The sequence below is a fragment of the Anabrus simplex genome, chromosome 1 (genome assembly GCF_040414725.1).
Source record: "Anabrus simplex isolate iqAnaSimp1 chromosome 1, ASM4041472v1, whole genome shotgun sequence".
NCBI lineage: Eukaryota > Metazoa > Arthropoda > Insecta > Orthoptera > Tettigoniidae > Anabrus > Anabrus simplex.
In genome coordinates, this window is record NC_090265.1 from 312,995,489 (window position 1) to 313,022,246 (window position 26,758).

At 35.5% G+C, this 26,758-nt stretch overlaps 1 protein-coding gene across 1 annotated transcript in view; it reads left to right on the forward strand.

The window, feature by feature from the left end:
• LOC136856731 (cytosol aminopeptidase) overlaps nucleotides 1-26,758 on the forward strand; it is a 187,581-nt gene that overhangs the window by 53,774 nt on the left and 107,049 nt on the right. Inside the window, exon 3 of the mRNA XM_067134808.2 lies at nucleotides 12,151-12,311. Within this exon, the coding sequence (XP_066990909.2) occupies nucleotides 12,151-12,311 (161 nt within the window). The remainder of the gene's footprint in view (nucleotides 1-12,150; nucleotides 12,312-26,758) is intronic.

A 26,758-nucleotide genomic window follows, 5' to 3' on the forward strand; every position in this document is an offset into this window, starting at 1 on the left:
CTTAAGTTACAGAGCCTTAGAAATCCCTGTATTACCTAAAAACCTAAAAGCAGAACTCAATTATTTAAAAAGATTTAGAAAAAGTTAACCCTTTAACTGCCAACATCTGATTACTCTTTTACAGAAAAAAAAGAAAAAAAGTACGCAACTGTTCCGAATGCAGGAAGATTAGTACTAGTCAAGGTGGTAAATGGAAAAAGATCAGATACATTTGTTGTGCCTCCCTAAGCACATTTCCTGGAACACGTCATAAACATGTGTAAATATTAGTAAATAGTTCCTTGTATCATATTTTTAAGGCAAAAAGTGAATTTTTGTGTGTTAAGTTTGTGTGAAATAGACATTAGTAATTTTTTTTAACTTGAAATTTACCAGGAACTGCAGCATTTGCATATAATTTGAGATTAGAAAATTTCACGTTAATGTAATAATAATAATTTTAATGATAATATTGTAACTGAAGTATTGTACATAAAGGTCTATTCTTTTATATGTGGCATAAAAAAGTAGGTAAAGGGAAATTGATGAATGAATTAGAAAACATCTATATATTTTTAGACCAATACTATAACAAAAATCTAAACCTCAGTGATATAATTGAAGTAAAAAACCCATTATATGAAATATTACCAGAATTATTGCAATCTCTAAATTGAAATATCAATGCAGTTTTTGGTAGTAAAAATATGTTTTTCTTAACATTTTTTGATCATAAAATACTTATTTTTTCAAAGAAAGAAAATATTTATTAGAATTATCACTTCATAAAATAAAAATTTATAAAATAAAGTTTGCATTAATTTACATCAATAAAATGTCCAAAACATTACCTTCAAAACCAAAAAATTCCCATCCAATTTACATAAATTGAACAGAAATTATTACAAATAATTTACTGCAAGGTAAAAATTGCTCAGTAGGCCTTGGTGTTATAGGACATGGACACCACGTATGAGGCTGGCGGTCAAAGGGTTAATGGGTATAAACCAAAAGCAATTAACCATTTAATCAACAAGATCAAACTCAAATTAACAACAAATCTCATCCCCAACAGACCCAAAAAACCAAGTTTATTACCTTCACTTACAACAATCCAGACATTTACTAGGCCTTGTACATCATAAAAAACCAAAACACATGTGTAGCCTGTAGAACAACCAACACAAACCATAAATTATACTTCAGTCACAACACAGGCAATTCAAACAATAACATTTATTCAGGTTCAGGCTCGCTTGTACACAATGTGGCGTTTCGTATATCGGACAAACAGGCCAAAGTTTTCACACTAGGTACTTGGAACATTATCCCATCAAACACAACAAGTTTTCAGCTATGAGTTCCCACTTGAAAGAAACAGGACATCATTTCACTACCGGTACTATAAATCAAGACCTCACAATTATTTAAAAAAGTAGGTAAAGGGAAATTGATGAATGAATTAGAAAACATCTATATATTTTTAGACCAATACTATAACAAAAATCTAAACCTCAATGATATAATTGAAGTAAAAAACCCATTATATGAAATATTACCAAAATTATTGCAATCTGTAAATTGAAAACAAAACAACATTCTAAATAATCTTAAATTATCATCTTCCAGGACCCCTACTATTTTAAAAAACACAACTTGTATCCTGTCCACCCCCACAATCTCACTGCAACCAATAACACACAAACTTAACGCCCCGCCTAACCCCCCTCCACCACACCCACCTCCTCTAATCTCGCATCGATATAACACCAGAAGCGCAAGTCTCAGTCATTTCAATGCTTCCATAGCAAGTGATTAACACTATAACAGTCGAAAAGATAAATAAAATTACATTAACTTTTTCTTTAACTCACCTTTACTTTAACCGATTAACATTACGATTGACAAAGGGGTAAGTGATTTTACACACATCATTCTTTGAACTCATCTTTCCTTCAATTTCATTCCTTAATACATAACTCTCCTCTTGTTACAGACTTTAAACCACATTTCCCTTTCAACTCTCTATATAAGAAGCTGCAGTCACACTTTCTAATTAATATAAATATAGCTACTTACCATCGAGCACTCTTCCTCGCTCTTACAACATGCTTTAAGAAGACTGCAGACTTATCTCATCACACGAGATTAACAACAAACTAGGAACTTTAAATTTTATTTTATACCCCACTTGGAGTGATCAAAAATACTTTTCTTCATCATTATTCAAAAGATTAAACTGTTTAAGCTCCAAATTTATTTCTTACGCCATCAACCTTTACAAAGCGCCTTTTAACAAAGTTCAATTCAACGCAGAATTAACTGTGTTTTTATAGAACTTTATAATTACGGCTACTTACTATCAAGCATTTTTCGTCGCTCCTACAATGTAATTTAAGAAGCCAGCAGACTTATCTCATCACAAAAGATTAACAACAAACTAGCAACTTTAAAATTTATTTAAACTCCATTTGGAGTACTCATATAACACTTTTCTTCATTATTATTCTAAAGATTAAGCTTTTTAATCTCTTAAGCTTATTTTTTACAGGGCACCTTTTAACAAGGTTCAATTCAACGCAGTAGTAATTATATTTTTATAGAACTACTAATATGCAACTTGTTACCACATTTTTAGACAAGGACATTCATAAAAGTATATAAATTAAGACGGTTTGTAAGGCTTTATTATAAGAATATTTTAACTACTGTCACCCCTCTCGCTCATTTTCTGGCGCATGTACCTACATCATTCCTCACATTTATAATTTTTCTTTAAAAAAAACAATTTAAGAGCAATCAGGATCCTGATTTATTACCTTTCAGGCTGAAGATGCCCTTAAAAAAAAAAAAGGCAAAACATGTCCCTATAGTTTACTTCGTAAGTTTTAATTCTTAATTAAAATTACTCTTTATGTATTGAATAGGTGGAATTTAATAAACATTAAAATTTCCTTTGACTTTAATATACCACTTAGTCGAGCAGCTCGTCTTCTTTCTCCCATGTCTTCCTAGTCCAAATGTTGCAAGATTTTTGTGACGCTACTCTTTTGTCGGAAATCACCCAGAACAAATCGAGCTGCTTTTCTTTGGATTTTTTCCAGTTCTTGTATCAAGTAATCCTGGTGAGGGTCCCATACATACATACCATACATACCAATCATACTTACATACCCATACATACCAACCATACCCTAGTTGGGGTCTTACCAGAGACTTATATGCCCTCTCCTTTACATTCTTACTACAACCCCTAAACACCCTCATCACCCTGTACAAATATCTGTACCCTTTACTTACAGTCCCATTTATGTGATTACCCCAATGAAGATCTTGCCTTATATTAACACCCAGGTACTTACAGTGATCCCCATAAGGGACTTTCACCCCATCAACGCACTAATTAAAACTGAGAGGACTTTTCCTATTTGTGAAACTCACAACCTGACTTTTAACCCCGTTTATCATCATACCATTGCCTGCTGTCCATCTTACATTATTGAGGTCATTTTGCAGTTGCTCACAATCTTGTAACTTCTTTATTACTCTATACAGAATAACATCATCTGCAAAAAGCCTTATCTCTGATTCCACTTCTTTTCTCATATCATTTATATATATAAGAAAACATAAAGGTCCAATAATACTACCTTGATGAATTCCCCTCTTAATTTTGACAGGGTCAGATAAAGATTTGCCTACTCTAATTCTCTGAGATCTATTTTCTAAGTATATAGCAACCCATTCAGTCACTCTTTTGTCTAGTCCTATAGCACTCATTTTTTCCAGTAGTCTCCCATGATAGACCCTTTCAAATGCTTTAGACACGTCAATCACGATACTGGTCCCTTTTGTACTCTGTTTGTAATTTCCTTTCTGATCAAATTATCACTGAAGATTACACTTCCAAGGTAAGGAAAACTATCCACACATCCTAGCTGGTGGTCTCCTAGTTTTACACTTGCTGGACACCCTTCTCTGTTGACTGCCATCACCACTGTCTTGGTCTCGCTGATGTTGAGGTTATATAACTGGAACTGGGATTTCCATACGTTGAGTCTGGTCTGTACTTCCTCTTCTGTTTCACCCCAAATCATGATATCAGCAAAGGCCACTGCATTCAGTTCACCTAACTTTTCCGTGACGTTCTTCATTATATTGTCCATAACAGTGGTGAACAGCAGTGGGGACAGTGCACTTCTTTGCTGAACTCCACTCTTGGTCTCAAACCATGATGATCGACCTTCCTCAATTTTTACACAGCTAGTACAGTCTTTGTACAAAATCTGAACTTCAGGCACATTTATATTCTGTAAAAGTTTCAAACAAATTTATTAAAAAAACCACCATTCCAATACTTTACAATCTTTAAGTTTAAGATGCAGATATTACATATATGTTAAAATGGGACGTGTTTCACTTAGGCTTTGTAAGCATCTTTAGCCATACTTAATCTAAAGCTAAGTCAGGGCCCTGAACTGGGTTCCTCATTAAAGTATAGTACATGCTTTAATACAAGATAAAACAGTCATAAAATCTAGTCTGTGGAGAAAGTTATGCTTAAATGCAATTAAAATTCAATAATGAACTTGTCATAGTATTATATGTACATTGAATGAATACTAGTGTTTGTCTAAAAAAGTACAAGTTGGTTATTTGTAGAACGAGACATAGTCATAATGATCTGACATACATTTGGATTGTACAAATTATTTGATATTAATGAAGCGTGAATTAATTAAAATATCTATATAAATAAAATTGTAGGGGGTCCGCTGTCTGTAATTTCTTCTGTTTTGCCAATTTTTCAGATATTTATCCGTTTTAGGTCAACTCAAGACCGAATCGGTGGTTTTTACGTTTCGTGTCTGTTTGTCTGTTTGTCTGTTTGTCTGTTCCACCATCACGTCGAAACGGCTGGATAGATCTCAACCAAACTTCATATTTAGAGTATACTCATCCCGGGGAAGGTTTCGATATGCATATCATTTTAAAATCTTTGAATACACGGGGGGTTTATAAGAAAACCAGAATGGTTTTTCCACCATCACGTCGAAACGGCTGGATAGATCACAACCAAACTTCATATTTGGAGTACACTCATCCCGGGGAAGGTTTCGATATGCATATCATTTTAAAATCTTTGAACAGACGGGTGGTTTACAGGAAAACCTGAATGGTTTTTCCACCATCACTTCGAAACGGCTGGATAGATCTCAACCAAACTTCATATTTAAAGTATACTCATCCCGGGGAAGGTTTCGATATGCAAATTATTTTAAAATCCTTGAATAGACGGGGGGTTTATAGGAAAACCCGAATGGTTTTCCTCCATTTTCTCTTATACTATTGATTTTCTGTAAATTTAGTTTACCGTACGTGAAACGTCTCTTCATTATAAACAACTTTCGTTATGTTCATATTTTACCTTACTCTTCACATGACGGAGAAATTTACAATTTTCCGCTGGTATCATGCTCTGCATTGAGTGACCGACAGACCGACAACGAACCTACAAGTTACCATGGCAACGTCTCTGACTGCATGCCAGCAGGGAAGTAACGTATTGCCATTTTCCTCATCATGCTTTTAAATTCGTGTTTGTTCCTTGGGTAGAAGGCAAGAGAGCCGTCAATCGGCCTATCTGCGGGATATTGGCGGAATATCGTTGGATGTTATAACCGCCCTCGAATAGATTAAGTAATAACACCATTAGTCATCTTCTTATTATTTGTTTACCTAAGAATCACTGGACCTAAATTTCTCCTCTATTACCGCTTTATTATATCCATAACTCACACTAGCATAATTTATTGAGGGGCATTTGATTTTCCAATACATTCACTTGGCATTTACATATTTGTCGTTATCCGGCTGTCCTCAGTTATAATCCATTTTCTATAACTTTCAACTTTCTTAACTGTATTATTTTCTTCCTTAATTACGCCGTATGTACTCGAGTGCTACAAACTACTGGATGTATTTCCACCAAGACTCACATTTAGAATACACCTGTCCTTGATAGGTTTTGGGCAAATATTGTTTCTAAATCCCTGAACTGACTGGGGGTTTATACGAAACCGAAACAGTGATTTTGCACTTCCACAAAATATACACAACCAAACTTAATGGAAATCTACCTACCTTGGTAGAAATTAATTTCTAATTTTTTTCCTCATGTGCATCATTTCGATACGAGGATTAATAAGGGAGATATCATTAACGGACCGTTTTTCTGTACAAGTCCCATCGGACTTAACTCAGGAGCGGGTGCGTGTAAAGCGTATTCCTTACAACTTGAAAACTACTGAAGACATTCGAACCAAACTTTGTATTTAGCATCCACCTATCCAAAGGTAGGTTTTAAACTTAAATAACATTTCATGTTCCGGAATGGACTGGTGGTTTATAGGGAACCGAAATGGTTATTTTACTCTTCCACAATATATACAGAACAAGACCAACCTGACGAAATCGACCAAACGTGATAGAATTCCACCTCTAAACCCTTTTTTTCATGTGCATTTTTTCGTCAGGAGGATTAATAAGGGAGATATCATGAATGGTCACTTTTGCATGTTAAGTCCAGCGGACATAGCCCAAAGGGTGTTTTACATGGATCAGATTCCTTATCTATATAAATCAAATCGTAACGACTGTGTGCCTCTACACTGACTATTTTGGCGAAATTTTCGTACAGCTTTCCGTTTAAGGGGTAATAATGACCATCTCCATAATTTTTGGTTTAGTTTCCAGAAGGTCCTAATTTTTACCCACCTCGCCCAAAATCCAGATTGCGGCACAATCTGCCAGAAGAAAAAGAAGATAATTGAAATTTGACAAAATTATACGTTTTAGCCTGTAACGAACGGAAAACATCCTAGATCATTAAATTTTTCACTTTTTATCCCCGAAGAATATCGAAATATGCAGGCAATTTTAATGATGGTTCAGACCTTCGGAAATTCCTATCACATAACGGATTGCACAATCTCCGTTCAATTTGGAATGATCTACAACCTTGGTCTTATGACTTTTTGCCGTATCTCTATCCCTTTTACGTTTGATTTTTCTCTATTAATCGATGTTAAGTCAATTTGGAATTTTCACATGCATAATTCATTCTTTCATTTACTTATATCAAATACAGAATCATCAAACTCTTGGCCCACTCAGTAGCCATATGTGAGCCAAATGCTATGTATGTAGCTGTCACATAATTATCCGAAAAATAATGTAATGTGAGATAATCTTACAAAACCTTTACCCTGTTCCACGTTTCTAACTCAATCTGACCCAAGAATAGATGACATATCATAGGACCAGCCATTTAGGCCACTACATGCGGCGTGTCTTATGGTATAATCCTTTGTCGATATGACGTACGTTTAGTAGGAGTTAATCTGTAAATGAAGGTCTTCAATATTGTAAACACGCATATACTTTCGTATGTCGATCTATATATATTCACTGATGTCGATTTTTAGCGATCGAGAAAGGGTGGGTCTGCTATTGTAATCAGTACTCCCCACACCGACTTTGACTGGCTGCAGGAAAGGGTTCCTTCTCCAACTCCTGTGTAAGGAAGGCCTACAATTGTAATGAATAGTTCCCTTCTCGATTTGACTTGCAGAAGGCAAGTGAGCATGCAGTTTTATTTAAAACTCCCCTACCCGATTGTGTTTGGCAGTAGGCAAGGGTGCCCACCATTATAAAGAAATGTCCTCATCTAAAATGTGACTGGCATTAAGCATAGTGGCCTGCTATTTTGATGGAAACTCACCAACTTGGTGTGACTGGCAGTAAGCTGGCTGACAGTAGGAAAATGGGCCTGGCATTATAATGATAAGTGCACAACTCAATTTCGAGTGATAGTAGGGTAATTGCCTGCCATTATAATAGACACTCCTCAACTGTAATCTGTCTGGAAGTAGGAAAGGGGGGCTGCCATTTTAACGGAAACTCCCCAAATCGATTCTGTCCGCGTAGTAGGCAATGGGGCCTGCAATTATAATGTAAACTTTCCAACTCGATTGTGAATGGCAGTAGGCAAGTGAGCCTGCCGTTATATCACAAATCCGTAACAAACACTTTACATTGGAAACAACGTACGGGGACCTCCCCATGCTCTTTGTCGGATAACGCTAAGAGACATGCAATTTTAAAACAATCTTATTTACTGCATGTACAGTATTTACTTCGATATTCGAATACAATGTAGAATACCGTAGCGAAGCACGGGTACATTCGCTAGTTGAAAAATAAATCTTTGAACGTTGTTGATTGAGAATCAGGTACGTAGAATTGCAGTAGAGTTGTTAACTCCAAGTGGTTGCGTGATAAGTTCAAAAGGCGCTTGAAGCACCAGTATTGAAGTGTTGTGTCTCCTTCTAGAATAATCTTCGTAATAGATTGTAGTCGTGAGCTGTCTAGCGTAGATTCAACAAATAGGGTGTTCAATAAAGCCTTAGATGTGGGAGAATTCACAATGTAGCGCATGTTGAAAACTGAAATGTGTAAGAAAATAAATGTAAGTTTTGAAACATAGAGAACATTCTATTAATGAGTGGAAGTTTAACAACGCTTACCCCTACTGTTGACGGAGAGGTGACTAGCCTTGTTGGTTGTTTGAGACGATCTGGCAGTTGTTATTCTACTGCTATATGTATTGGAGGGGTGTGTCTGTGAAGGCAGAGAATGAGTTAGGAGAGGGGAGGTAGGGGGAGCATTGAGGACATTAGGAGTAGGCAGAGGGGGTGTGGCGTGAATCGGTGACTTGGTAATGGCTACTATTGCATTAGGTAAATTGCTGACGTGTTTATGATTAAATATTTTCATGAAATTATTTGTATTTATGCTGAAGGCTGTGAGTAAATTAGGGATTTGTTCAATTAATGGGCTATTTGTGTCAAGAACATCATTTAGATTACTATTAATGTTATAATGCTGGTCTAGAAAAATGTAAGCGTTTTCAAACTCGGTCATCAGTTTACTCTTGTTGACGTGTTTTATAATATGAAGGTCTTGTTCAATCGTGGTGAAGTTATGGCCGGTATCCTTCATATGATTGCTCATAGCGGAATATTTTCTATGTTTTGAAGCATTGTAATGTTCCAAATATCTAGTTTTGAAACTGCATCCGGTTTGTCCTATGTACATAAAGTTACATTGGGCGCATTTGAGTCTATATATTCCGGAATTCAAAAATTTATTGTGTATTGAATTTACGGTATTGGAGTTAAAATATATATTATGATTCGTGTTATGAGTTTTATACGCGATTTTGACGTCATATTTCTTTAGCGGATTGGTTATACGGTATATAACCAGGTTAGATTGGTTATATAACCAGGTTGTAAAGGTAAAAGCAGCAAAACTTGTTTTTTTCGGTTTTTTCGGGAGTTAATTTTGAAGTGGCTTTTAGTTTGATTTTACCTGTAATTTTATTGACTATATCTGGTTTGTAGCTGTTGAGTTCAGCTAAATCTTTAATGTAACCAAATTCTTTCTTTCTGTTAGCATTAGAAAGTGGGATTTTTGGAGCCCTGTGAATTAAACTGTAAAAAGTCGCCTGCTTATGAGAATGTGGATGCAAAGAATCATTCTTTATAGTCAATGGAGCGGACGAAGGTTTCCTGTAAATTTGGAATACAAATTTATCCTTTGCCCTTGTTAAATTTAAATCCAAGATATTCAAAGAATTATTGGATTCGTCTTCTTTACTGAATTTGATATTATTGTCAAGGTCATTGAAGTAGTTTAATATATTATCACTGTTATTCTGATGTTTGTCGATGATAATGAATGTGTCGTCTACAAATCTCAGTCACAATTGAAGACCATTGATTCTGTTAATTATTTTATTCATTTCTAGGTTGTCCATGAAAATATTGGCAAGAATACCCGAAATTGGGTCGCCCATTCCGAGGCCCTTTTGATGGTAGATTTTGTCGTTAAAAGTGAAAAAGTTATTGTTTAGAACAAATTTCAGTAGATTGATGAATTCTTCTATTTCGAATTTACTTAAGTTATTCTGTTTTGAAAGATTAGTTTTAATGATGTTGATAGTTTTGTTTATAGGTATATTCGATTACATACTGACAATGTCATATGAAACCATTATATGATTGTGTTGTAATTTAAATTTAGAGTTTTTTTTTTGCAAAAATCAATGGAATTTTTGACATAGGTAAGGTTATTAAATTTAAAGTGTTTACTCAAGGAACTGTGTAAGAATTTAGAGACATTGTAGATGGGGCTGTTTCTGCAGTTTATGATAGCGCATACGGGTACTTCGTTTTTATGAATTTTTGGTAAAGCTTTGGCCGTTGGTAGCTTAGGATTCATTAAAATAAGCTTGTGCTATTCGTGTTCTTGTAAAAGAAAGAACGAATTTTTCAATAAATTCTTTAAATCTCATTGGATTTTAGGGATTGGGTCTTTATTTATTATGGTATATGTATTAGCAGAAAAGAAGTCTTCAGTTTCTTTGATGTAGTCATCTTTATTAAGCAACACGGTTGTGGAACCTTTGTCTGCTTTCGTAACGATTATATTATTCTTCTCAATTTTACTCTTTATCTCGTGTATCTGTTTCTCAAGAATTGCATCGGACTTGCATTTTAGTTAATTTGCTAAAGAAGGGAGTTTCTTTTTTATTTCGTATTTGACGTCATTTTGTTTATCAACAGAAAGTTTTGAAATATTGGGCTCAATTTCGGCAATTGTGGTGATTAAATCGTCCATATTATTAGGATTAGGCCAATTGAATTTCAACCCTTTATTTAGGAGAGCCATTTCACTGTCCGAAAAACTAGTGTTAGACAGATTAACTGTCATAGGAATACCATTTAAATGAGGCAAATGTGACTTGGTTGTTTTAGAGAAGTTAGCTAATTGTGTGTCCTTTAGAAGTTCCAAGTTTCCAAGTTTCCAATTGAATGAATGAGTTAACAACTCTACTGCAATTGTACGTACCTGATTCTCAATCAACAACGTTCAAAGATTTATTTTTCGATATTTTAATTAATCCACGCTTCATTAATATCAAATAATTTGTACAATTCAAATGTATGTCAGATCATTATGACTATGTCTCATTCTACAAATAACCAACTTGTACTTTTTTAGACAAACACTAGTATTCATTCATTGTACATATAATACTATGCCAAGTTCATTACTGAATTTTAATTGCATTTAAGCATAACTTTCTCCACAGACTAGATTTTTATGACTGTTTTATCTTGTATTAAAGCATGTACTATACTTTAATGAGGAACCCAGTTCAGGGCCCTGACTTAGCTTTAGATTAAGTATGGCTGAAGATGCTTACAAAGCCTAAGTGAAACATGTCCCATTTTAAAGTATAAGTAATATTTGCATCTTAAACTTAAATGGTGATTTTTTAATAAATTTGTTTGAAACTTTTACATTCTGTACTCCAATATGGCTATCATAATGAGACTCATAACATGTAACATTTATATTCCTCAGGCACTCTCAGATCTTATCTCTAATAACACTATCATAGGCCTTTTCTATACCAGGAATACAATGACCAGGTTCTTGCCTTTCTCCCAGTACTTTTCCATCAGCATGCAGGTGCTAAAAATTAGATCCATTGTTGATCTGTTACTTCTGTATCCATATTGCTCCTCCTCTAACTGTGGTTCAATGATGGTTCTCAATCTCCTTTCTGTGATCTTCTCTAGAATTTTTAGCCCATGAGACAGCAATGTTATTCTCTATAGTTGGTGGGTTTTTATTCTCACTTTGCTTAGTTCGATCTGGTTTAGTGGTGTTATCATGTGATTTATTCAAACTTAATTACAATATATATATCCTTTATAATGTATGATGTACATTCATATGCACAGCACAAAAAATAAGTTCACTGAACCAGAGTATGCAGAACTTATTTTTAGTACTGTACTTTTTGATATTTAATTCATAAAATCTTTTTTAATTGCTTTAATCTCCTTCACTTATTAAAACATTGTTGTAAAGTAGCTCTAGTATATTTTCAGTATTTTAAATCTTGTCCATTATAATTCATTCATAGGCACCTCTAAGAAGTTGCTTGTCTGGTTCCTAATTCATTAAAATTGTTCATTTACTCATGAGTGCTGATCTGAATTACTGATGGTGATTCTTCTCTATTTTCTTTAGTGCTGGTCCAGTTCTTAAGAAGGGAAAAGCTCGAGTATTTTATAACTTGCAACCTGAATTTCCTGTAGTGGCAGCTGTTGGGTTGGGGAAGAAAGATGCAAGCTACAATGAACTGGAGGAGCTTGACGAGCAAAAGGAGGCCATCAGAGTTGCTGCTGCAGGCAAGTGTGAAGCATCATTCATGGACATTTGTTTTATTGTATAAAAGAAACACTTACCAGCAAAAGAGTGAAACACTTAGAATTTTTTCCAAAATTTGTGATTTATTATGCTCCACCCCCATACACTACAGTCCTGATGGGCCGTGGCCTACCAAGCGACCATCTGCAGTTTATAAGGTAACACGTGGTCAGCACGGCAAATCCTCTTAACCATTATTCTTGGCTTTCTAGATATCATCATATAGCCCCTCACTTGTTCTCATCTAGGCTAAGTGGACCTCGAACTAGCTGCCAGATCAAGGTAAATATCCCTGACCTGGCTGAGAAACAAACTTGGGGCATTCAGGTCCAGTCCGTGGGGCCGGCTGATTTATTATGCATTACAAATACAGTAAATTCATTGCTTTGGAATATTTTAACTTTAGGTTCTTCCTAATTTACTGTCACTAACAATTAATTCAGGCAGTATAAATGACTTCTTTGTAAAGGATGCCTTAAAAGTAATGATTTTACTTTATTTAGACACTAAAAGATCATTCAGTGACCTGGCGGAGTTCCTTTCACATGTGAGGATGTGTTGGTTACAAGTGTTTCTCCCTTCTGGCCTAAATCTGCCTTCTTTTTCAGCGGCATACTCTCAGTGACATTCTTATGGCTTCTTGTGGAATGTTCTCCCATTCTTGTAGCAGCTTCATTCTGAGGTCTTGCAGATTCCTGGGGGCATCTACTCATCTGTGGTTATGCCATCCCAGTATATCCTAGATGTGCTTAATGGGGTTTAATTCCAGGTTACGAGCCAGCTACTCTATGCGATGAATCCCAATCTCATTCAGGTAATCAGACATACAATCACAGCATGGGGGTGCACATTGTTGTGCTGTAGCTTGAAGTCTTTTCAAATGTATGTAACAAACAGGAAGTGCTCATTCAAGATATAGAGGTTTTAGTGGTGTGCAGTGAGGGAGCCATTCTCAATGAAAACAAATTCTTTCTTAGCTTCTAAGTTTATTCATATCCATACTGTAAGTGAGCCTCCATTGAAGACTGTTTTATCTATGAAGGTACAGGGTGAAAAATCATTTACCTGCTCTTCTCCACACTCATTCTCTTCCATTTTGTGATCTTAAACAGAATATTGATCCACCTGTGAACAGAACATGTCTCCACTGATCATCTGTCTACTCTCTGTACTGACGGGCAAATCATAGTCTAGCAATGTGGTATTGTACTGTCAGTTTGAGACCTATGACAGGTCTTCAGGTTTTCACACCTGCATCATATAACTTTTGTCTTACAGTACATTCACTTATACTGACTTACCAAAGTATTGAACCCTACCCGCGTCCAGGTGAGACACAGCTATCACTCCGGCTAGTGAGATGTAGTCCCAGGGTATCCACAAGCAAGAAAAATGTTTAATTTTTCTATAAGTCAGGTTTTACGTGAATTCCAAGAAAGACACAACGACCGTACACGATACCATCCGATGAATGTCTTCACCTTACCACATAGATTCGCAAACTCATCTTCTACCATAATTTCATAACACAACTCACTTAAAAATTACCTTACATACTAAGTCAGTCTACTATCCATCACTATAAATGATCACTCATTGAATTATGAAAATAATCAAGAAACATATTTATTAAACTAATGAATTATTGAAAGAAATGAGAATGAATAACTTCATGAACTCCATAATAATTGTCTCAAAAAAAAAAAATATATATATTATTCCATAGAAATTAAAGTTTAAGTTAGCGCTAGCTTATTTTTAAATGATCATGATATTATGAATCCAATATTTCTAAAATGAAGTCAAAATATCTCCAATTATCCTTGAAAAATTAAGTTAATCATTCATGTGCATTAATATGACGTAATTACATCATCATTAAGAAAGATTCATGATTCCTCCACACAATTTACACGTTTTACAATGTTAAAATCAGAATTTGTTAGCGTCGAATATCATCTGATGAAAAACATTATGACGACTGACTTGCTAAGGTTTTCTACCCTAATGCCACTTAAAATTACGGCTCCTATTCTAATATCTCTTCGTTTAAAATTCTAACTTAAAATATAAAACAATACTCAACATATAAAGTAACCTATCTCCCTATTCTACCTGTATAATTCTTAATTCATTGTATCACGGCTCAATATGCGTTCAGCCGTTAAGCTTATCTCACATATACTACGTGTGCAAGAAGTTCACCAAGTATCTGCGGTGTGACATCTCGGTATTATGCTTATACGTCAGCTACATGTCATCTTGCCTACCTCACATTCTATATTTCTGAGAATACGACACGAAACACATATATCTATCTATTAACAGCTGTAATTACATCCATATCATCTTCAATTCTCAACTATATACGTATTTTAACCATCCATACCTTGTTATAAGTTACTCCTGCGGCGTATTCCTTTTCAGTATTTGCATCGTCTAACTGCATCAATTCCATGCATATTTAACGTCTATTCATCACATATATGTCTCATTAACTATCACAACGCGTAATATTATACTTAAATCATCTCATAAAGCTCCATATTATCATTTATAACCTTCAATTAATACCTTCTTAACTTCCTCAATATATATGTTCAACACGTATAACCTTCTTTATATCATTTGCTAATATTGAGACATAACGTTTTTCTCCACGTAAATATTTCTTTTCATTGACCAATTCACTATAAAATACAATGCATAACCTTAAAATACCGTATATGTACTTTTAACAATAATATCCGGCAAGGAATAACTTGATTTAAATATCATTTCTCAATATGCGACCCACACATGACGCAATCTAAGATTGGATGGATTTACGAAACTCAGAGATATTATTCATCATTTGACACTCTTTGAAATCAGCTATTATATTACTTTCCTTCTCAACTGTATTTTCATTTACCTCGTTGAATCACTTGTTAATACGTAACCGTACTCCACGAGATATTCTTTAGTTCTACATTGACTTAATATATCATTAGTATCTTAAATATAATGCACTTCATTTCACTGTTTTCACTTGCACGCTTAATTATCTCATGCTTAGGCTATTCTATTCTACCACATATACCACAAAAACACATGAATTAAGAATTATGTTACTTAATATAAACACTTAGCTCATCTTTCGTCATCTCGGGCCTCAGTTGCTCTTCTTCCGTTTGTCACATGGCTGGTATTCTGGCCATGGTTTGATGACTGGCTGGGTTCCTCATCTTAGGTTGATCTGGCTGGGCGACATCCTTCTCTCATCTCGGATAGTTTTAACTGCTCGGATGATATCTCCCTCCAGGTCGGTCCATCTGGGTGTTTAGCAGACCATCATCTTCTTTGAAAAACTGCCGATAAGATCACATATTTATGAGAAGTACATATTCATTTTAGATTTTAACTAAAGTAATATTTCTTCTAAGCTATTTTTTTTAGTCTTCTTTCGATGAATAATTGTCCAATTCTTTAAGTTCCAATTTTTCAGAATTTAAATAATTTCGGAAATATTATTTCTTTTACGAATTCTCCTTTAATGCAGTAATTCAATGCTATTGCTTCCTCTTCCTGTGGCTTCCAGTTTCTGTTTTCGTAGTTTAACCGATCTTGTACTTCGGGACAATCAGTACACGTATTTGGATGAATTTTCGTAATTCTCAGTGTATTTTATATCCTCCACCTTATTTTTATATATTGTTTCGCTGTCTTCTTCAGTATTATCGAAGCTTTTCCTCGGTATTTCTATTAGAATCTTAGTAATCTCCTTATTTCCACAGAGTGATGTCAGTCCACTTCTTATTCTCTCGGGTTAATTTTTTCAAGTGATTTTTTTTTTCAATAATCTCTTCTATTTTACTTGTTTTTTTTTTTAACAATCTACTTGACTTTTCTCTGTTCTGCATCGCCTTTGTAATATAGTAGTTTTGAATAAGTCATGGCCTCCTATTGTGTTTAAATGTTAAGACTTTGTTATGTACTCTTTTAGCTCGAGTGGTCTATACCTTCGGCATGCGCCATTTTGGAAAACGTCCATAAATGCAATGGGCACATTTTTGGGGGCAATTTTGCAACTCGGTTATTGTTGAATCATGTTCATGCAGTGCTTGTAATCAAATAAATATGTTAATCACCACAAAAACAGTCCTAGTTCGGCCTGAACCTTGTCTTCTAGAAAATGTTTGGTGTTCCTTGAAACATTTTACAGTGTGATGGATGCTACCTAATGATGCATCAAGTGTCTGGGTAACATATCAAAATCTGCACCTGTCCTAAATTAAAACCACAGCTTTAGCTGCATCCGATGATGGATACAGCATTAGATGAAAAAGAATTATTTGTATGGAGAAATGCACATGACCATTTGAAACTTCATTTATAATTTTTTTTCAGTAAAGCAAGTTATACAAAATAGATTGTGAAGTCCAAATCCCAGCAATTTATCACTGTAGCAGCAGAGTGTTATCTGCATTCAAAATGCCTATCTTTCAAAAAGAAAGAAAGAAAGGGGGAAAAAATCAAGGTGCTCAGATACGTCAGCCTCATGTCAGTAGATTTACTGGCACGTAAAAGAACTCCTGTGAGACTAAATTCTGGCACCTCAACATCTCCAAAAACCGTGAAAGTAGTTAATGGGACGTAAAGCAAATAATATTACTAAAATAAAATAAAAAATCCAAGTATCGTCCATTTTAGGTGTAGTTATGATCTATTGGGTTGTTAGTTTAGATCATCTAAAACAATTAGAGCTAGTAAACTGTATGTGCAACAATGAGTTAAGTATTCTTGGTCACAGCAAATCATATGGAAAGGTTGTGAAGAGAAGAGAAGGATTCAAATTGTACTGGAGTGGAGGTAATGAGGCTAAAAATGGTGTGGGTGTTATTGTCAGCAGAGATGTATAGAATGTGATGGAAAGCCTCATATATACACAACTGTCAAAAAGTTAGATAATGCCACATTTTTCAAGAAAAAAAGAGTGATATTTATTAAATTATATATAATTTAATCAAACACTAAAATGCCATGAGACACACTGTAGCAGCAAAGTGTTATCTGCATTCAAAATGCCTGTCTTTCAAAAAGAAAGAAAGAAAAAGAAAGAAAGGAGGAAAAAATCAAGGTGCTCAGATACGTCAGCCTCATGTTGGTAGATTTACTGGCACGTAAATAATTTACATGCATTTGCAATAAATTTTGAACCCTAGGTTCTTAGTGAAATTTTTTAAGTTCTGTGTGCTATTTTTTAATGTTACACATCACCGTATTTTACAAAAATAAACAAATGAACCTCATGCCGTTACTGCTCTGATGGACCTTGGTCTACCAGCTGACTTCTGCTCAGACTGAAGGCCTGAGATTACAAGGTGACGCATGTTCACTGTGACGAATCCTCTTGGCCTTTACTCCTGGCTTTCTATACCAGGGAGGCTATCTCTCCACCAGAAAGCTCCTCACTTGTAATCACTAGACATCGGATCTTTAGGTTTTTACCTGTTGTTTTGCATAAGACCCTGTCAAGCCTATCTGCAACATTTATCTGTATTATGTACGTACTGTCACAGTATATGAGATTTTATAGTGCCTATACACACCTGTTTCGATGTTATGACCTATTTTTCACTTTCAGAGCCTATAAGAACCATTTTCCATTCTAAATCTTATATATTTCATAAAATAAGCAGCAATATTATTAATTATATTACCGGTATTCAGTTTTTACAGCATGCATCTAAGAAAAAGATGGTAGCCAAGCAGCCAGAGAGCGGGTGTGGAGTTGTAAGGCAAGCCTGGAACTAGGAAGTGTAGTAAGGAATTCGTCAATTTCCAGTAACCCCTTTGATCATCAGCATTGATGACTTCCTTTTCTTTACAGTTCCGACTAAAACACTTCAAGCTAGAAATTCAAACAAAGTGCTGCTACATTTTTTGGTATTGCGCTAGTGTTACAAAACGTTAAAAAAGGCGAACTTGTAAGGCTGCATTAATAACGTAGTGTGGGATAACTTGGGATAAAATCCTAGAGTTGGAGCTTATCCTATTCCCGGAAGATGGGATAAGGTTTAGTGAGAGTAAAAGCTTACCAAGAGATGAGTTCAGTAGATGGTAACATAAAGGAAGTGAGATGGAAGAAACCCAAGAAATTATAACTATAAATGCTATATTGAGAAAATTATTTTACAATAAATGTTCAACGATTCAACTATTAACAATAAATATATGAAGTTTGACTTCATGACTAGACTAAACTGTAATTTGTTGAAAGAATAAAGGTGAAGCAGTTCACAGAATTTCAAAATATTTGACATTAAAAGAATTCACAAACAACATTTCTTTTTTGCTATTTGTTTTACGTCACACCGACACAGATAGGTCTTATGGCGACGATGGGATATGAAAGGCCTAGACATGGGAAGGAAGCGGCCGTGTCTCTAATTAAGGTACAGCCCCGGCATTTGCCTGGTGTGAAAATGGGAAACCACGGAAAACCATCTTCAAGGCTGCCGACAGTGGGGTTCGAACCCACTATCTCCCGGATGCAAGCTCACAGCTGCGCGCTCCTAACTGCATGGCCAACTCGCCCGGTCACAAACAATTATTGGTTCGAATTAATTGAAAAAAAATAATGTTAAGCATAAATATGAATGCTGACACAGAAAAGAGAGTCAGAGTCTCAATATCCCAAATTTATTTGAAGTGCTAGAAGTCGATGTCTTTGACACAATAGCTCATAGTCCAGAATTTCTTTAGAGGGCTTGAAAATAACCACAATAGTTAATTAATTTCAAAAACTTTAAGGCAATAACTTATCATAATTCTAGTTGTTGTGAAGAAAGAAGTTAGTGTTTTAAGTATACCGGTTGCAATAGAAAGTTATATAGTTACAGTCATTCATAGCCCGTGGCAGAAATAAAAATATTATCAGTCATCAAAAAAGGATTACACTGTAGAATAACTTACGATGCTAAGTTAGGCTGATTTGTTATAATAAAAACATTTTGTAAGTCACTGTATTGTTTTGTGTTGAGAAGTCCCAAAGCAGCTAGCCGGTCTTGAGGAAGAGAAGATTGTGTTGTTTTGCATTGTGAAGTACAGTAGCCATGCAGGGAGCAGTGGTACAGGCCACGTTGAGTGCTAACATGCCCAGCATGTTAACCTTGAGCGATGTAAAGTGCCAGCATACCCAGCTACTTGAGATACACGTAGACATGTTTAATCCGCAGGCTTGAAGACGACAAATGGTGTAGATTGCTGGCTGGTCCGAGCTTATACCAAAGTTCCACGTTCCCATTTTATACAGAGAAAAATGGGTGGAGCTAGAAGGGTAACTGAGAGAATACAAAGAGTAACGAGTCAAAAATAGTACATAAATACCGGTATACAGATGAAAAATGTAATACAGTTACAGTGGTGTACAAAATAAGATCGAACTAGAAAGGAAAAAAGGAAGTGACGTCAAAACGACGTAGCTGAAGACGTCACAGTACACAGGAAGATAGACCAATTGAAATACAAACCATAGAAAGGTCGAGAATGGAAGAAATTTTAAGTAAAATGGCTGAGTAGTACATTACATACTACACAGAAGGGTAGATGCGAGTGAAAATATAAACACAGTAGCAAATAATTGAAAGAACAAAGCTACGACAAGAGAAAACATCAAATGGCAAGGTACTGTAACATCAGTTAACCCCAAAACTAAGTAATAGGAACAGTTAATGAATTAAAGGTAGTAACTAAGAACAGTACTTTTTGCAAAAATGCAAACATAGTGGATTGCATATTTCCCATGTTTTACAAGAGATGGGAAAGGAATTTTCTACCAGCCATGCAACAAAGATGTAAATGCTTTAAATATAATTTTTCTTATTTCATAGATTAAGGAAACATGTTTCTTTTCACAAATTACACCAACCTTATGTTTCTGATGCCATTTATAGATATATTATTTTTGCACCGTAATATACAGCCTATGCAAATGTAAATCAGAGCTGTAAAAGGATATTTATCAACTATCAGACTCAACAATCCACTACATTTAAATATACACTTTGCCATCCTGTTTCACATAGCACTGATACATTATTTCCTACTTTGACTTTCTGAACCCTTGAATTCAGGAATGTTTTTATCCAACATGTAACCCTTACGTCCAATCCTATGCCCTCCAATTTCTTTAATAATATTCCATGTTCCACTCTATCAAAGGCTTTGGAAAGATCTATGGCCTCTATGCAATCTAACTGGCCTCCTGAATCCAATTGATCTGATATGTCCTGCTGAAATCCCACCAGTTGGCCTCACAAGAAAATTTCTTTCTAAATCCATACTGGCTCCTCATGAACCAATTTTTATCATCACATATCCCTTTGATGTACTTTGATATTAAATTCTCCAGTATTTTACAAACTATACTGGTCAGGCTGATTGGTCTGTAGTTCTCTGGTTTCCTTTTGTCACCCTTTCCTTTATAAATTGGTATTATTATAGATTCCTTCCATTCCTTTGGTATTACACTATTATTTATGACATTTATGACATTGTCTTTAACACCCCCCCCCCCAGTAATTTGATTATTTCTGGCTGATTTTCCTTGCTGAAATAGTTGGATTTCTCTGAAAATATCTTCATTTGTGAATGAGAAGCTTCTTGTTTCCCTCTGTGTCTCTCCTTCTCTATCTTCTGTTTCGGTTTCCAACTTCTGACAATCATCTACTGAATCTCTGAATTCCCTACTAAATAGGTTTGCTTTCTCAGTATCTGTTAAATAGTGTTCACCCCCTTCTCCCACCATTGTAGGAATTTTGATTCCTTTTCCTTTTTGATTTGTGATATATGAATACAGCTTTTTCCATTTCCCTTTGTGGTCATTACCCTCTTGAAGTATGCCATTCATATAATTCTCTTTTGCTTCCTTTTTCACTCTATTCAGTTCCCTCATTAGCTGTTTTCTAGTTTCTCTACCCTCCCTACACTCTTTGAATTCCTGTTTACTATTCTACATTTTCTTTTTAATTTTCTTATTTCTCTTGTATAATAAACAGGGTCTGAGGTCATTTTACCCTTCTTAACAGGTACAAATCTCTTTTCTCCTTCCCAAATGATTCCTTTAAATTTAGCCCAAAGTGTATCCACATTACTCCCTTCACTTATCCAATAACTGAATTTTGATTTAAGGTAAGTCCCAAATTCATCAACTTTAGTTTTTCTGTACAATGTCTTGTGTTGTGTGACCCTCTTATTACGCCTTTTTGGCACCAGTCCTACATCCATTATTACAGCCTTATGATCACCTATTCCTTCAATTACCTCAGTTTTATAAACAATTTCCCATGGAATTCAAAAAATTGATTACAGTAGGAGAATTAGCTGAATAAGTTGGGAAGGTCCAGGAAAAACGGGTATATCCGTCTACACACTCAAGTATGAATTTGGAGCCCCGCCTCGAACGAGGTAACGGTCCAATGAAATCTGCACAAACAACCTCTCCTTGAGATGATGCTAGCATTCCAATTTTGGTGTTCAAAGAGGGTTTACTAATGGCACACACCTGATAAGATTTTACCATTTCTCCAATTTGAAAATCCAATCCTTTCCAAATTTAAAAAAAATGTCTAATTTTGTGACGAGTTTTAAAGACTCCAAGATGTCCACCAATTTCCAAATTGTGATAGTATTGAAAGACCACCGGGATCAAAAGCTGAGGACAGACAATTTTCCATTTCTTGTCATTACACGCTTTACAGCACAATACACCATTACAAATCAAATAGGGTTTAACAGTTTAACAGTTTTAACTGATTTGATTTCATTGATGATCAGTTTCAACTTAGGGTCTTCACTCTGTTGTTTACTGATAACCTGATATAACAAGGGACAATCAGATAATATGGTATTTACACAGCCCGCCACACAATGACAAGGTTCTGGAAGATCGGAAATGTGGGTATCTTTAGTTTTAACAGGGGAGTCACCAAACATTCAACTCAGACAGTCGGCAGTGACATTATCAGTGCCTTTGATGTGACATAATTCGAACTTGAAGGCTGAAATACGTATTGCACCGGGTGAGTTGGCCATGCAGACAGAGGCGCACGGCTGTGAGCTTGCATCCGGAAGACAGTGGGTTCGAATCCCACTGTCGGCAGCCCTGAAGATGGTTTTCCGTCGTTTCCCATTTTCACACCAGGCAAATGCTGGGGCTGTCCCTTAATTAAGGCCGCGGCCGCTTCCTTCCAACTCCTAGGCCTTTCCTATTCCATCATCGCCATAAGACCTATCTGTGTTGGCGCGACGTAAAGCCACTAGCAAAAAAAAATACGTATTGCTCCAGTTTGACGTAGATGATTCCGAACTCTACTTAGAACCATGTTATCTGTTTCCAGAAGAAAAGGAGAATGCTCAATATACATTCTGAATTTCTCTAATGCAAAGATGACTGTCAAACATTCAAGCTCGTACACAGAGTACTTAGTCTACCTAATTCAGATTCCTGAAGAAGAACTCCAGCAACAGCGGAACATGATGCATCAGTTTGTACAATAAATCAGGAATGGCCAGAATAGGTGCATTTCAGTTTTTGAAAAGCTTCTTTCTGAGGCTGATCCCAGGCAAACTTAACATTTTTGTGTCTTAATGCATTTAGAGGAGCAGCGATATCAGCAAAATTGGGCACAAATTTGTAAAAACGGGCAATGTATTTCTGGTTTTTTGGAGGAGGAAATTCATGAATGGTTTGAGTTCGACTTTTATAAATAGCTACTCCCTCAGGAGAGACAGTGTGGCCTAGCAAGGACATCTGGGGTTTAGCGAAGGACACAGCTATTTTAACAGTTAGCCCAGCTTTCTGCAAACGAGAAAGAACCTCTTGAATATGCAGGACATGCTCCTGGAGAGTTACTGAGTAAATTATGAGATCATCTAAATAATGGTACACATACTGAAATTTACTATCAGATAAGATCAAATCAAGAAGATGGGTAAGCACAGCCGCACCAGTGGAGAGTCCAAACAGCATACGACAGAATTTGTACAAATTCTGGTCAGTTGCAAAGGCAGTGAGGTGATGAGATTCTTCAGCAAGAGGAATTTGAAGATACGCACTATTTAAATCAAGAGAAGTGTAAAATTTTGCTCCATAGAACCAAGAGAAACATGAATGAATGTCAGGTTATGGAACAGATTGAAGGACAATCTTACGGTTCAAGACCCTCAGTCAACTACTGGACGGAAGCCACCATTAGCCTTAGGTACAAGAAAGATAGGTGAGGAATAGGCCGAGGTTAATGGATGAATAACATCATCCTTGAGCATCTCTTGTATTATGTCCTTATGAATTGTCATTCTAGGAGGTGCTAAGTGATAAAGAGGACATCTGACAGGTATGTTATCTGATACGTCAATTTTTATACTCAAGAACATTGGTCAACACAAGTTTATCAGTGAAGACATCCGGAAATTTAGCGCATAATTCACAAATTTGTACGGCTTGGTCACTGGATAAATGATCTAAATTAATTTGAGATGAATCAACATTACTGGTTGTTTCAATGGGAGAAATTAAACTGCAGGCGACAATAGGTCCTCCAACCAACGCAATTTGAGAATTTGGAGAAAATTTGAAAAATAAAATAATAATAAAACCACTGCAATCAGCTACCCGAGTATTGGCGGGAAAACCATAACATATGCGGAGTATGGAGGAAATGCCTACTCCCAGTCCTGAACAACTAGGATGAACTTGTAGCACTTCATTCATCACCAATTCATACTTCATTAATCACCTTTCCAGATCACATCTGGAATTGTAAAGCCTGACCTTGGTCAGAAATGTTTCGATCGAAAGATCAGACAATCAATGATGATGAGTCTTCTAATGAATAAATCCACCGGTGTGGACAAACAACAACAAGGATCTGCACAAAGACACCACTCGGAATCGGTGGGGTGTCAAGTAGAAGACCTAGGCGAATCGGAGCGCCTGGAAGCCCAACAGACAATCGACAGACAGCTGACAGACAGTGGACTAACCCAACAATGTAAGAAGAGACTTAAGTTCAACAAATCAGGAAAATTTTCATACTTTGCAACATTAAACATTAATTCACTAAGTAAGGTGGGCAAGTTGAAACATTTAACTGATGTGATGGACCAACATAGGATTTTAATAATGGCTTTACAAGAACTTAGGAACACAGACCAGGACCCAATTGAATCAGGAGGTTATCGTCTCTACAAAGGACCTCCAGGAGAAAGAGTAATGAAGAATGTCCCTCAATTTGGTGTAGGTTTTCTTGTTCATAGTAGCATAATAGACTCAATTGAAGAATTTTCTTCAAAATCTTCGAGGATGGCACTTCTAACAATTAAAGTAGGGAATAAAACTTATACTTTAATAAATGTCCATGCACCAACAAATGACAAAAACAATAAAGATAGAGAAGGAGTTGAAAACTTTTGGGAGGAACTTGATTACATATTAGCGAAGATCCCTGATGAGCATATAAAAATCTTACTTGGAGATTTCAATGCTAAAATAGGCAGAGAAAAGAAGTATCGCACAGTTGTAGGAAAATGGCCAGCTCATAAATTAACGAACAAAAATGGCCAAAGATTAATTGAACTTTGTGCAGATCATAGACTTGTTTTGGAAACCACCAGATTCATGAGGCGACCACATAAACTTATGACATGGAAATGCCCTAACGTAAAATTGGGAGAGTTTCAGATTGATCATGTTGCCATGGATAAAGATTATCATAAAGAAATTTATAATGTCAGAGTCCTCCGTGGGGTAGACATTGACTCGGATCATTATATCTCAAAAATAAAAATCAAGTTAACACCAAAAAGGAAACACAAACATAATCATCTCAAAGCAAGGAGAAATTATGATCCCAGTTACTTAATAAATAATAAAATATATTTAGAGAGATCCAAAACACCTTTAAATGACAAATTAGAGACAATGATCAACAAACTTAAAACCATAGCTGAAGAAATTGCCCCAATCAAAAGGAGAAAGAAACATGCGTGGTGGAACGAGGAATGTGACAAAGCAATTCAAGCAAGACACAAGGCATGGATAAATGATCAACAGAGGAAAACGGAAAAATCTCGAGAAGAACTAATTAATGCCAGAAGACAAACAGCTAAAGAAATTAGGACAATTAAAAGGAATTATCAAAAGGAAATGCTTAGCACTATAGAAGAAACATTCAATCAGCATAAAACAAGAGACTATTACAAAACATTCAAGCAATATCAATCTAAATTTACCCCTCCCACACTTATGTTAAGAAATAAAAATGGTAAAATGGCACACAATAATCAGGATAATGCTAACATTCTTGCAGAATACTTTAAAGAGTTACTTAATTGTGAGGATCCTGTGGAACATTTAGAATTTGATCCTAACCCAAAAAATAAAACTCCATTACAAAAGATTATACCACCAGTTTACAATGAAGTGAAAACGGCAATTAATGCACTTAAAAACTACAAAGCAGCAGGAGAGAATCAAATAGTAGCAGAAATATGGAAGAATGCTAATGATCAGACTATTCAAAACCTACATAAATACATCATTGATATTTGGAACACGGAGAAGCTTCCTGAGGAATGGAATACAGCGATAATCCACCCGCTGCACAAGAAAGGTGATCGCTCCGATCCAAATAATTATCGGGGGATATCCTTACTTGATATTACATACAAGATTTTATCCAAGATTATATACACAAGAATCCAAGAACAACTCGACCAAGAACTTGGAGAATATCAGGGAGGATTTCGACCAGGTAGAAGCTGTCCAGATCAAATCATTAGTTTAAAATGGATAATGAAGCACCAAAGAGTTCGAAGTAAGGGTCTGGTCATCACGTTTGTAGATTTTAAAAAAGCATACGACAGTATTCATCGTGACTCATTATTAAAAAGCCTTAAAGAATTTGGCTTACATCAAAAACTTGTTAACCTCATTAATATGACTTTTAAAAATACGAAGGCAAAAGTTAAATTTAGAGGTGAATTATCAGAATCATTCACTATAAGAACTGGACTTCGACAAGGAGACGGACTTTCACCATTGTTATTTAATTGTGCATTGGAGAAGGTTATGCGTGAATGGAACAAGAAATGCCAACCAACTATCAAGATCGGTAGAAATATTAAACTCAACTGCCTTGCTTTTGCGGACGATTTAGCATTACTTGCAAATACAATAGAAGAGGCTAAATTTCAAATTGAACAACTAGAAATTATAGCTAAAAAAATGGGATTACAAATTTCATTTGAAAAAACAGAAATGATGCCAACTTTTAAAGTTGATTTACCAGTTATTCAGCTGAACAGTAATAAAGAGATTAAAATTGTTCAGAAATTCAAATATCTTGGGGAAATAATAACATGGAACACAAATGAAAAAGAAGCA